Genomic DNA, 15,282 nt, shown 5'->3' with positions numbered 1-15,282 from the left:
AATTCGACATACTTTATCTTAATCAGGATATTAATAAGAAACTAGCAGATCATGTAGCTTTTGGAATAATCCACCAATTTTTTANTTCGACATACTTTATCTTAATCGGGATATTAATAAGAAACTAGCAGATCATGTAGCTTTTGGAATAATCCACCAATTTTTTAAAATTAAACACTATCTAAAGATTTGCATCGAAGCGTTTTTTTTTATAGTGATTTTAATCACTGTCTGATATCATTATACTTGATCCAACTATGCTACGTCTCCACTGTGCCGCAACCCCTATGTGCTGAGTTTTTTTTTTAAAGTTATAATTGCTTTTTTTAATTTTTTTTTTTTACGTCATATTGTTAGACATTTTTGGAGATCCCAATATTTTAATATACTTTAGTTTTTTATATTCCAAATTAATTTTTATTAATTAATCGTAAACTGTTATAATTACATAATATCCTAAATTTAGAATTAATATAAAAATTGCGAAAAGAATTAAGTTCATTTGTTTTTCTTTGAGTTTTTAAAGTAAAAAGAATACGAAATATAATATAGTTACGATCTGGAAGTATAAATACAAAAATATATAAAATTGTGTTTCACATGTTTTAAGTTAAAATTTTAATTTATTTATTATCAAATAGAAATAAAAAAATGGTATAAAATTCATTTTTATAGCTTCAAAACATTTGGAAAAACTTAAAACTACAATAATAGTTTATTTGCGATACATTAGATAAAATATACATTATATATAAGTATATTAAGTTTATCAAAATAATATAGAGAAATCAATAATTATAATTGATGATGTGCCTTTTACTTACAATTTTTAGCTAACGCGATATTTTTTTTTAGAAATAATGTTGTGCTAAATAATACTAAATTACTTTTTAACTCAAATAAATCAATATATATTTTTCAAGAAAGAGCATAAAACATTCAATGTTTGAAGAATTGTCAAAATAATAGAAACAAGTTTTTAGAAAAATCTTTTACATTTATCGGAAAAATAATTAAACACAATGTTAGCATCAAGATGGTGAGTACGCCTATAACATACATATACATTAATTATTTATTAGTTTTAACAATGATAAACAAATTTTAAGATGATTTTTAAAGTGATAAAAAATTATCATTTTAAAAATAATTTCAACATTTATTTATTTATTTTGTTAATAGGGCGAGTATAATCAAATAAAGAATTTATCATATCAAAATCTACATTCTTAAACATTTTACTTATATCCTTAACAAAAGTGTAGGTGATTTTAAAGTTTCGGTAAACGTTATCAATAATTAAATGTTCGTCTTCAACTACAGCAAGTTCAGGTTTCTTTTTTAGTACAACTTCTGTCAGATGTTTATATGATTCTAGTAGGTAACCGGATTCTACAGGATGTGTATTCATTGTGTCTGTTGCGTTGCAATCACTTCCAAATATTAAACATAAATCAGTCAACTTGGTCATAATTGACATTCCGTAATCTTCTTTTTGCTTACAAAATTCATAAGCATCCAAAGAAAGATATTGATGTAAATAAACAAAAAAATTGTCTGAACATGTGCCAGTACTTGCTGTAAACAATTTTAATTGATTTTTAAGATTTAAATTTGTCTCTGCTATATTATCTTTCATTCCTATTTCAGTCACAAATTCATTATATCTATTCTCTAATTTGTCACACACCAGTAAAATATGAGTCCAAATTAGTCGCAACATAACTATTTTCATTTGCGTGATGTAATAAAAATGAAATTTTTTTATGCAGTCAAATCTACTTAATATTTTTACTATACCCATTGTTTCTTTCAAAGCAACTTCTGTCATTATAAAAGCATCGCCCCATTTTATATCCATTACGTAATTTTTTTGTAAAAATGAAATGCCTTCTGGTGAATTTAATTGCTTATTTTGATGTAAATATAAATTATTTGGGTGAATTTTGTTACTATTGTTAGTAATAATTTCATTTATACTGTATAGATTTAATTGATCATTTATTTGCAAAGAAAGACTTTGTTCCAAATCAATAACCCTTCTCAAATCAGTAATTAAAATTTTATTTAATGCCACGTATTCATCATGTATGGAACACTCAATACTATTAATGTCATAGATGCTAGTAATTCTACAGTGTTCTGTAGAATTTTTTAATTCATGAGTTATTATTTTTCTTGCCTCTATTAACATTAAAAATGATTCTAAATCGGAGCCATAAGGACTTTCACAAATGAACATTGCAAATATCCAAATATCGAACACATTTGTAAGGCCTAAATTGTATAATATATTTAGTTTATCATAAGCGACTCTACAAAATAATAAGACATTGTTTAACAATTCATTTGATTTATTATCCCAGCCATTTACAATTATGTAATTAATTTTTAGTTCAGTTACTAACATAACTGATAAAGCCATAATTTTAATACCGCATTCAAAATCTTTAATTAATGATTTTAATGCACGATTTAGTATATTATTAATATTCATGGCGTTAGATACTTCTGGAATTACAAATTTTTCAAGATACATTGGTTTTGTGAATCCTAAATTAATATTCATTAAATTTTCATACCTTTTATATAAATTGTGTTCATCTTTAAAATATTCTCTGATAACACAACGGCTAGAGTGTATTAGTGTATTTAATATTATTAAACACAGTAAACTCGAATAATAAATGAAACTCATTTTTTAAAAGAAACTGAAGTATAAATTTTATCAAATATCTTATTTAATACAAAAATTAATACTTTAAAATTTAAATTATTGTTAATTGATTATTTTTCAAATAATTATTAATAATTAATCACTACTTGTTCTTATAAAACAGCTTTTTAAATTTTATAAACTATAATCGTTACAAATTGCAAAAAATTGTAGAAAAAAATACAACTTAAAACCATATTTTTTTATTTATTATACAGTAGAATTGAAAAAAACATTTTATTTGTTTTCTTATTTTTTAAAACGTAAAAGTATTATAAAGACTAAAAATTAACAAGTTGTTATTGTATAATAAAACTATTTATGACAAAACATTTTGATTAATAACTCGAATTGCTACATACATTTTTACGGAATGATTTTGTGAATTAAAAGTATTTTGAAACAATTCATTAATAAAAAATCTAATATAGTGGAAACGCGTCATAGTGGGAGGGTACTGGTATAGATAACATCAGTATTGATTGAAATCTGACAGGGATTAAAATAATTATCAGCCTCCTTTAATATATTTTTTTATTTTTAAATGTATTTTTTTTTTAACTTATGTAAATAATGTCTAAATAGTCTATTATTTTAGTAAAATTAAATGTAATTTTTCTAATATGTTGATTACGCCACATTTTTTAAGAAGGAATTGTTGATATTTTAAGTGCATACAATAGAAAAGATATTTTTAATTTAATGTTTTAAATCACAATGGTTCTTAAAAGTTTATTTTGGAATTATTTTATTTTAAGTTCATTTCTATTTTTTTTATAATTAATTAATTAAATTAATTATATTATAGGAATTATTACCGATCTAAACACTCTCGACATACTTACTTCACAGTTTTTTGATTCATTGAATCTATTTAGTTTAAAATGTTTAAAATTCTGAGATATATTTTAAGTTGATAATTGCATAGTTACTAGTCAAAATATGATATTGCCAAAAATGATCAATATTATGTTAGATGTCTAGTTTTATGGTAAAAATTATTCAAAATTCATTGTCATAAAAAATGATACATTTGAATCATTTTTCATCAAAAAAATTATTTGAAAGATATTTTGTATTTTATTAAATGTTTTTTCAGTTTTTTAGCTTCTAGTGAATTTGAGAAAGTATTATTTTAATTATGTTGTTTTTTTATATTACATTTTCTGTAAAATGAAAAATTGACAAGTACGTTTTAGCAAATTTCCCTAAAATTATAAACTTAATGTAATTTAAGGTTTAACACATCATACTGAACTATGTAATTATACTGACATATTTTAGATAATATTTTTAATGATATGGTATACATATGAAGAGCGTTTCCCGAATGACAATATAAAACTAATAAAAATTAAATAAAACCATCTTGTTTATATAGTATAGGTAATGGGGAACTTGGATAAATTCAATTCAAAAATTCATTCGTAATACAAACTTTTGGCAATGATGATGCGGCATAAATTAAAACTAGCTAAACAGTATTTGAAAAAAGTAATCTTCCATGTCCATTAACATTTATCAAATGAAATTTTGAATTTTGAATTTTTTCCTAAAGCAATAACATTTTTAGAAAAAAGTGATACTAAATTGTTTGACTCATTAATAATAATTGAAGATACAAAAAATTAAATCAATGGCTTAAAATGTACTAAGAGCATGACAATTATAAATAAAATTATGATGTTTTAAAAAAAAATTCTGATCATAAAATTGTGTTAAAAATTTATAAAATATAAAGTCCAAAATTCGAAAGGTTTATCAGAAGATATCACAAACGAAGATTTAGTATTCCTTAATTATTTTCCAATATCTTCTGTAGACATAGAAAGCAGTTTCTCAATTTACGGGCAAGTAATCGATGAAGATTTACATTTGAAGATATAAAAAAATTATTCAAAGAGAAACATTTTTTTTTATATATAAAAACAGCTATTTTATTTAAGTTGGAAAGTTATGTCAGGCTTTTTTTAATGCATATTTTAGAAGTATATTTGCAACATATTTGTATATTTTTGAGAGCTATAAGACCCTAAACGCAGTTAAAAACTTATAATAATCTTTTGGAGTATACCACATAAAAAGATTCACGCAGGGGAATCCGCGAACTCTCGTTAATTCAGTGGGGTGGTACACGTGGGATCTGCTCTTGGCCGGTCATAACTTTAGTTAGTTGTGACCGGTAGGTCTAGACATACTTGCTTATTAACAGCGANGATTCACGCAGGGGAATCCGCGAACTCTCGTTAATTCAGTGGGGTGGTAACACGTGGGATCTGCTCTTGGCCGGTCATAACTTTAGTTAGTTGTGACCGGTAGGTCTAGACATACTTGCTTATTAACAGCGAATAGGCCCCCTAACCCAGCCATACCAAGTGAAAGGGTTGCTAACTTGTCATAGGGTAGTTAGCCGAAAGGTAAATTGACTATTGGGATCCTCTATGGCACCTGGCGCACCATAGAGTGATGGACCTTTCTTTAACGAATTTGGGATGAACAGGAATCCTATGAACATTATGAGCTCATCGCAGAAGAATCATCGAAGTTGAAAGTCTCAATGCGATCAGCGGAACACTTGATGAACCGTCTATTAGAAAAGAGACAGAAAAGTAAACAAATGCAGACCAGGAATCGCAAGATCAACAGGGAGAAGTAGCTGACAAAATCTCGAGAGTCTAAAACTTAGACCTGAGAAACTGAGCGGCAGTCAGAGGCGCATGTTGAAGAGGAGCCGAGCAATCATGGAGGGGCTGAAGAACCTACCAAAGGAAGAAGACAAGAGAACTGATGGCTTGAAAAGTCAAAGGGAACTGTAGCTCAAAAACCTGAGGACATGGGGCAAGAACCTCCATGTAAGAAAACTCATTGGATACTGACCTATAGGGATGTGATAACCGATGATAAAAAAGTGTCTCTGGTCCTCGCAGGCTACCCCACTAACAAGTTGACCACAAAGAAGGGGCTACTCATTGAATCTTGTGTTGGAGACTTGATACTGTCGGGTACTGATAGAACCGACGTACCAAGGTTTGTTGACACCAGACTCATTGATGGAGCACTTGTGATCAGTACAGCCCAAGAGAGCTCTCTTATGGCTCATTGATCATGTCAACCTGATAAAACCTTGGGACGGTACAGAAATCCAAATGGAACTCGATTAGATACAAACGGATGGCCACTCATATACCAGGGCTGAATACGGCGATGTAGAAAGTTCACCATGAGCAGGGGTTGGCCCGAAAGGACAAACTTTGTTCCTAAGTGTGAACGAGAAGAGCATAGTCAAACTGGAGCAACTTAAGCGCAGTCCATATTTTGGAATGGTCAGAGTTTGCTTCACGGACTATGTTGCCAAGCAGCCACAAGCTCAGAAGGATGTGAAGAAAATTAGCTCCACAAAAATCTGGGGAGAGGAAGGCTGAAGAATCACCAATGCCATTTGGGACAGGAGGCAAGACACAGGTAAGAAATAAACGGACTCACTTCACCCCTGCATCGAAAGACAAGGGAGGAAATTAAGAAGTGGAGATATAATAAAGTACTTAAAGAGAAACATTTCTTTTTATATAAAAACAGCTATTTTATTTAAGTTGGAAATTTATATCCGGCTTTTATCTTCAATGCAAATCTGAGAAGGAATTAATTTTACTATGTTGTGTTTTTTTTAATTATTATTTTTTTTTGTGTTTGTGAACGCTCAATCTCGCTGGACCGATTTTGATGAACAATACGTCAAAAGATCACAAATCGTATATAATCGAAGAAATTACCCTCAAAATTTGAAAAAAAATTCCTCGTTCCCCGTAAATCCTCCAAAAAATTACAAATTTTAAATTTGCTAATTTTCAACATNCGGGGTAAATCCTCCAAAAAATTACAAATTTTAAATTTGCTAATTTTCAACATTTTCCAATTTTTTTGACTTAAAACTACCATAACTTTTTAAAAAGACCGAATGAATATAATTTTTTATTTAATAAATACCTTAGGTATTTATCTATCTTTTGATATATTTTTGTAAACATTTGACTGCTTATCAGCCCACAGGAAAGGGTTTCAAAATGACAACTTTTACACAAAAAATTAACTTTTTCAACTTAACTTTTGAAAATCTTAAAAAAAAAACTGAAACTTTTATATATATCATAAATTAAAGCTCATATAATATACTTAATTATGGAAAAAGAAAATTTTGGACTTTATTTTGTCTTTATGGTGAAAACAGACATCAAAGTTAATTAAAAATATACGATTTTTGTAAAAAAATTCTTTTTTATATTCATAACTCTATAATGCTTTAAAGTTTTTAATAAATGTATGGATCATTATGTTTTTTTTTGAGATGAGTACTATTTATATTTATATATTATTAATATATAGATATTTATTTATTCATATATTATACTTATAAATCATAAAACTTGTAATCAGGATATAAATAAGGAAATAGAAGACCACGTAGCTTTTGGAATAATCCATTAGTTATTTTAAATTAAACACTATCTACAGATTTGCATCGAAGCGTTTTTTATGATAGTGATTTTAATCAATGTCAGATATCATCTATAAATTTCCTAACTATGCCACTTGCATACTGTGATTACATTGTGCTATCGTTTTTTTAGCTTCGATGCGAAGTTGAAAGGGTATTTTTTACTTTGATGTGTGTTTTTTTTTTTTACATGTGTCTGTTACCACTCAATCTCAGCTCTCCTGGACCGATTTGAACAATACGTCAAAAGATCACAAATTATATTTAGTCGAATAAATTACCCTCAAAAATTGAAAAAAATTTCTTCATTCCTTGTAAATGGTATTAATACCCAAAAAATTACAATTTTTTTTTACTATAAACTTCTATAACTTTTTGAAAAATATTTGAATCGAAACAAAATTCTTTTATAAAAATACTTTCGGTAATTTCATTTCGTTTAATATAACTTTTTTTAAATCTGACCCTTTACTGGCCCACAGGGGGGATTAAAAATAGCAACTTTTGCACAAAAGTTTAACTTTTTCAACGTAAGTTTTTAAAATGTTCCAAAAGTACTACGTTTTTCAGACATATGTTAAATTAAAGCTTATGTTACCTACTATAAGTTAAAAAAACAACCCAGCACAGTGGAGTCGTGGCACAGTGGGAATGTGGCATAGTTGGGTCAAGTATAATGATATCTGAAAATTGATTATTCCTGGAAAAATATGGATTATTCCAAAAGCTACATGGTCTTCTATTTCCTTATTTATATCCTGATTACATGTTTTATGATTTATAAGTATAATATATGAATAAATAAATATCTATATATATTTATAATATATACATATATAAAGGCATATATTGAAGACAAAATAAAGTCCGAAATTTTTTTTTCCATAATTAATTATTATGAAGACATTACCCTCAAAAATTTTAAAAATTAGTGATTTTAAAATTTGTAATTTTTTGGAGATTTCCCCCATTTACGAGAAAGGAGAGAAATTTTTTCAATTTTTGAGGGTAATGTCTTCTACTAGATACAATTGCGATCTTTTGACGTATCGTTGATAGAAATCGGTTCAATGAGAGCTGAGAAAAAGTGGTAACAGACACAAAAAAAAAATTAATAAAAAAAAAAAGACACATCATAGTAAAACCAATACTTTCTCAGCTTCGCGTCGTTTTGAAATTGAAAAAAATTCGAAAATTAGCGATTTTTAAATTTGTAATTTTTTTGGAGATTACATCTCTTAATTAATAAATTATTTGTCAACTGAAAAACGTAAATAAAGGTGTATAATCAATGTAATATTATAATATCCTACTTATTTATTTAAATCATATTACCTATAATTAACAATCAACACACAAATATTCTCACATTAATGGTAATCATAGTGTAATATAAATAGATCATTTTATATTACAATTTTTCTAATAATTATTTTATTTATAATTTAAATTTATAGACTCAAATAATGATAAAATCATATCGTGGTCAACTTTTTCAAGCATGAAATTTAAATGTTTAATAAAAGTATATGTGATTTTATAGTTTCGATAAACGTTATCAATAATTAAATTTTCATCTTCCACTTCAGCAAGTTGAGGTTTGTTTTTTAACACAACTTCTGTTAGATGTTTATATGATTCTAATAGGTAACCGGACTCGACAGGATCTGTATTCATTGTGTCAGTTGCGTTGCAATCACTTCCAAAAATTGAACATGAATCAGCTAACTTAGTCCTAATAGATTCTATGTGGGCATCTTTTTGCTTATAAAATTCATAAGCATCGGAGGAAAAATAAACATGTAAACCATAAAAATATTTATCTGATTTCATACCAGTAATTCTGGCAAATGTGATCAAAAGATGTTGCATTTTATGATTTACTTCTTGAATATTATCTTGCATACCTTCTTCAGTTACAAACTCATTGTTTTTATGTTCTATTTTGGCACAGACAACTAAAATATGTGTCCAAATTAGTCTTAGCATTATTATTTTCATTTGAGTTTTAAAATATATATGAAAATTTTTTATACTGTCGAATCTGTTAAATATTTTTTCAATACTTAATGCTTCATTTAGTGTAAGTCTGAGTATATTTAATGCTTCTCCCCATTTAATATTCAGAACATAATTACTTTGTAAAAAATTAAAGTTGTCTTGAGTATATAAATTAATATTTTGACGTAAATATAAGTTATTGATATGAATTATATCACTATTATTTGAAACAATACGAGAAGAGGAATACAAATTGATTTGTGCTTTTATTTGCGATAAAAAATTTTCTTCCAATAATCCAATCGATTTCACGTCAGGTGTTTGATTAGAATATAATTTCATATAAACTAAGTGAAATGGACATCGAGAATTATTAATGTCATGTATACTGTCTATTTTGCAGTGCTTCGTTGACTTTACGAGATTTCGAATAATTATATTCCTAGCATCTATTAATTGTAATAATGCATATTTATTTTTATCATAAGGACCTTCACACAGAAGTATTGTGAATTGCCAAAGATCAAACAGTTCCTCAACACCAATATTGTATAAAATTTTTAGCATATCATATGCAGGTGTACAATATAATAAATCGTGAACAATTACATTACTAAAAATGTCATTCCACTTAATTTTACGTGAGCTAATGTATTTTTTTCGCAACTGAGTTACTAACATAACTGATAATGCCATAAGTTTAATACCGCATTCAAAATCATTGATAACAGATTTGATTGCATGATTTAATTTATCATTTTGAGTCATTAGTGTGTACGATAATTTTGGAAGGGCCATTTTTTTAAGATAATTCGGTTTTACGAATCCTAAATCAATTTTCATTAAATCATCATACCTTTTTTGTAGATTTTCTTGTAGAAAATATTCTCTGATAATGCAACCAATATAAGGAAGTTCAACGCTTAAAGTCAAAACTAAGAACAAAGTGAAGTTGAAAACATTCATTCCTCTTGTTTCAATTATCATCCAATCTTCATGAAAAGTATTTGTAAATTAATTAATAAAACAATTCATAAGTTTTCAAAGTTATTAATATTTTTTTTAATTTTCAGTAATGATTAATATTGTTTCTTTGGTTAAATTTTACTTCAAGTAGAATTTGTTTTACTGACGTTAATATAAAATGAATAAAATACGTTTTATACTTGTGTATGTCTATATATATATATATGTATATATATAAATATACACATGTTATAAATGTATATAAAAGTTATTTTTAAAACCTAAAAATTTGCCTAATAGTTCAGTTAACATTTTTAAATATTATCGAAAAAATATATATTTGTTCAATAAATTTTGAATAATATTTTAGATGTTTTTGGAATAATTTTTAATAGATTTCTTTCTTATTCAATGATTTTTCAAAAAAAAATATTTTTTATAAATAACTTGCAAAAGTCTCCAAATTTCCTGTACCTGAGTTAGACTGAGTAGCTTAAATGTCTTTAAAATTTGTTTTGTAGACTATTTAAATCAAAGTTTATACGATTTGAATAAGTTTTGGTAATATTATAGTTTTATAATTATTTAAGCTTGTATTTAGTTTTAATTTTTCTAATAAAAAAAAAATCTAATTGATAATTATCAATTGTCCATAGTTGGAAAAATTAATGTGAAGTAGGAATTTTTATGAAAATATACATTGGAAGGAGTAAAAAATGTTAACAGTTAAAATTATTATTTTTTACCTGCGGCCACACTGACAATTAACAACCGGTTGCATAATGTACACACATAACAGTGGCGGTAATATAAACATGTTGATAATAAATACCGGGACTATGATAATAGTTTTACCTTTAAAATAGTATAGAGAAGGGGATAAATGAACATACACAGACCTTTCTCGAGAGCTATCACAATTCAGTTGGGTGTTCCTCGTAGGAACTGGTGTGCGTTGATAACTAAGTATTTTTACGTATTATACATTATGACAGGTGTAACGCGTCGAACAATAAAATTAAAATTTGGGCTAAGTAAATTTGCCGCCATACTCAACTTTGAGGGGTTTTGAATGAATTTAAGGCATTCTTTTTTAACTCATTGATAAATTAGTTTCTGTTATTAAAAATTAATTTATCCTAGTAGTATTATCATGTCGTTCGAGGAAAAAAACAGAAACATCAACAATAATGTTGTTGAAAACAATCGTATTTGGAGCCCAAAAGTTCATACAAAAATATACATTCCTCCAATTAAAGTCATGGATAAGAAAGAAATAAAAACCACCAAAGGTATGAAAAAATATATTTTAATCAGTTAATATGAGAAAAAACTAGAATTTTTTTTTTTCATCAATTATTTCTTTTTGATTGAGGTAAACTCCTAACATAAATTTAACATGAGAAATAAATACAAACGTGTATAAGTTAACCAAAGGAACGTGAATCCAAGAAATGAAATTTTCAGAAGATTTTCTGATACTATAATATTAAAATAATTAACATTAAAAACATATAACATTAATAAGACTCAATTATTCATTTGGTTCAAAATTTTCAAAAATGAAAAGGGTTCATTTTTTTCACCTAGGACATAAAACTTTGAAATATGTCTCTAGATATAATTGTTCAAATTATGGGTAATTGCCTGCTTTAATGCCTTACACTCTTAGTTTCTATTGGCTACTTATAAATTTTCTTTTTATTGGTCGCGAACATATTTGAACATAAACAATTATATAAATATTTAAAATACATTTAAAGCTTTACTAAATTACTCAGTTTTAAACTATAAAGTTGTCAATTTTTTTAAAAATATAATTAATACAGCCTGCAGCATTTTATGTAAAGAAAGATAATTTTTTTTTTGTATGATACAATATTTGTATTATATCAAACTTAAACTCATATCTATGTATACAAATTTTTATTATTATACTCTAAATCTTAATTTCAGAATCATATATGTGTTATATTATTATGAATTTGAAATATAAAGGAGCTATTTATTTAACCCACAATGTTTCCTCACCTTGTATATTTATAAATTTCCTCTAACTACTTATCTTGGAAAAATATATTTTCAGATACATAATTTTGCTTTATTTATTTTCTATGGTACAAAGAAATTAATTACACTCAAGTTAAAACAATTCACTTCAAAATAGTTATTATTATAACTATAATATATTATAAGTTATAGATGTCTCGTAACTTTATAAATACAATTTGTTCGTATTGCTTCAGAGTCGACTTGTATTTGTTTTTCTATTAAAAACAAAATATATTTATTAGTTGACAGGAACAATAAAAATCTATGTTAAAAAATTGGCGATCATAACTTTACCTGAATCAAACTTTCCACAGTAGCTATCTATGATAATAAAGTATATACATAGTAATATTAATGTTATCTACCATCAAATTTGAAAAAGAACAAATTTTCCAGAAAATATACAGTGATAAAAGATTTCGTAATTTGTTATCTGTTATTCCTATAATAAATGTTGTTAATTTTATAGATGTTGCTATCGAAGTGACTTTAGAAGATTTAGCTGGTAATCCTAATAAGCCGAGTAGCAGTAATGATACGAGCGATACCAACTTACTATTTCAAAATGGATTTAATAAATTATGTCCAGTAGAATTTAAAGAGGTTTCGTCAGATTCCAAATCATTTAAAAGGCCTTCAGTCATAACAACAATACCTGATTCTGTTAGCCTTTATTCTTCCAGTTCTCCTATCAATCTGTCGCCGCTTAGTCCACATACTACAGTGTCCGTTCGCTCGTTAGCATCCATTGGAATGGGCTCTACGGACGGACGGAAATTGACTATAACTAAAGTACCCACATCGCCTGCCGAGCTGCTCAACTTGGCTAATCCTCAAAGGTAACGTTTAATATTATAGCGTTTTTTACTATCTAAGAACAATTTATATGGTAGCCAAAATAGTTAATAAGTTGTTGCACGTTTGCATAATATTACACGCAATATCTATACATGTTCTTCATGATTTATTAATTTTCAAGATAACCTGTTAAGTAGTTACTCAGTAATAAACATAATAAATCTTAACGTTTAAAGCAAATAAATCTATATCAATACTTTCAAATCTGCATATTATTATATTTTATAAGCAAACAAAACTTACTTAATCACTGAAATTTAATGCAAAGAATGTATTTTATTCTATTACTGAATAGCAATGTTATTTCGATTAAAAGTTTTAACTAATAAAAATGCTAGGGTAACGGCACTAGTCATTAGTACACTAACTAGTTTTTGGCAATCGATTTACTTCTTATAGATAATTTATTAAAATTAAATTAAAGTAGGATTAAGACTAAAACTTAATAAGGTAAAATATCCTACTTTTCATCATCTTAAAAAAGACTAAGACATATTACAAATAAACATGTTCAATGACTGGTGTCGTTACCTTAGTTATTACATTAAAAATTCTTATTATCACATATATGTAATAATATGTCTGAGTATTATATCTATATACATAATTGATTGATGTGTAGAATATTTGATTAAAAATGCTTTCAAAAACATATGTACATAAAGTAGTTTATTCGTTATAAGTTATTATGTAATCTTATAAAGAATTATAAATTCACTTTTTTCTCAAAATAATACAAAAGAAATTAAATAATCTTTCACTACTCAGAATGGAAAAATAATATATTTACTTAAATAGTTTTTCAAATATTTTAGGTTCGATGCGTATTGGTTTTACTATGATGTGTTTTTTTGTTTCTGTTGCCACTTTTTCTCAGCACTCACCGAACGGATTTCTTTCAACGATACGTCAAAAGATCACAAATCGTATCTAGTCAAAGACATTACCCTCAAAAATTGAAAAAATTTCCCTCGTTCCCCGTAAATGGGGGAAATCTCCAAAAATAGAAATTGGAAAATCCCTAATTTTTATAATTTTTTCAATTTTTTTTACTTAAAACTGCCATAACTTTTTCAAAAATGAACAAATCAATATATTTTTTTTTATAGATGCTTGATGTCTTTATCTATCATTTGGTATATTTTTTTTATAAATCTAACACTTTAACACAGGGGGGATTTAAAATGACAACTTTTTCAAAAAAAATTTACTTTTTCAACTTAAATTTTAAAAGTGTTCCGGAATGTCTGACACTTTTATATATATCTTAAATTAAATCTAATGTAATGTACTTTATTATGGAAAAAAAAAATGTCGGCCTTTATTTTGTCTTCACGATGAAAATACTTACCGAATTTCTTGACTACATATTAATCTTAACAATTTCATTTTTTTCTATTTAATAATGTCAATTTCAAACTTGCAAATTGAACTAAAAGTTATGGTAATAAATTCATTTTTTTTTTATTATAAACTTCAACTTTAAAGGACGAAATAAAGTAGGTTAAAAATTATTACTTTTAACATATTGAAAATCAATAACAATTTGAAAACAATTCAATATAATAATTATGTAATATATAATTTTATATTATATTTTTGAATCTAAGAATTACTAATCTGGATATAAATAAGGAAATAGCTGATCATGTAGCTTTAGGAATAATCCACCAATTTTTTAAAATTAAACACTATCTAAAGATTTGCATCGAAGCGTTATTTTTGATAGTGATTTTAATCACTGTCAGATATCATTATACTTAATCTAACTATGCCACGTTACCACTGTGCCGCGACCCACCTGTGCTGGATTTTTTTATAATTAATGTTGCATGTTATTAAATAACAAACCTTTGAACTATCAAAATATTGACATTGATTGAATAAAAAAATAAATAAATACGGCAAAGTAAAACCAACACATTAATCTATTGGTAGCTAAGAATTCTCAATTACGCATTGATTCTAAAATACCGAATGGTTGAATAATTAAAAATTTGTAACTTAATAAATTTAAAAAAATACGCAATGTACTTATTGTTTTACCTAAACACAAAGGGAATCGTCTATAATTAAAAAATTTCACGTGGAATTTTCTGAAGTTATCCAAAATTTCTATAAACAGTAAAAAATTTTTTCTAAACCTTTTTATTTTTATATTTGTCTCCTATTTTTTTTTTTTTTTTTTTTTTTAAAA

At 26.3% G+C, this 15,282-nt stretch overlaps 1 protein-coding gene across 3 annotated transcripts in view; it reads left to right on the top strand.

Annotated features, from left to right (window-relative positions):
* Positions 1-1,007: 1,007 nt before the first annotated feature.
* Positions 1,008-15,282, top strand: part of LOC126908449 (sodium- and chloride-dependent GABA transporter ine) — a 27,797-nt gene continuing 13,522 nt past the window's right edge. Inside the window, exons 1-3 of one of the 3 annotated variants that reach the window (XM_050690510.1) lie at positions 1,008-1,039; positions 11,322-11,467; positions 12,697-13,066. In XM_050690510.1, coding sequence (XP_050546467.1) covers positions 1,023-1,039; positions 11,322-11,467; positions 12,697-13,066 — 533 coding nt within the window. In that variant the 5' untranslated portion in view covers positions 1,008-1,022. Of the gene's footprint in view, positions 1,040-10,094; positions 10,213-11,321; positions 11,468-12,696; positions 13,067-15,282 lie in introns of those variants that run through there. The other 2 variants (XM_050690511.1, XM_050690512.1) reach the window with 2 other exon arrangements.

The sequence above is a fragment of the Daktulosphaira vitifoliae genome, unplaced genomic scaffold (genome assembly GCF_025091365.1).
Source record: "Daktulosphaira vitifoliae isolate Bord-2020 unplaced genomic scaffold, ASM2509136v1 Scaffold_5, whole genome shotgun sequence".
Lineage (NCBI taxonomy): Eukaryota > Metazoa > Arthropoda > Insecta > Hemiptera > Phylloxeridae > Daktulosphaira > Daktulosphaira vitifoliae.
Note: the sequence above shows the minus strand (reverse complement) of the source record. Positions and strands in the feature narration are given on the sequence as shown.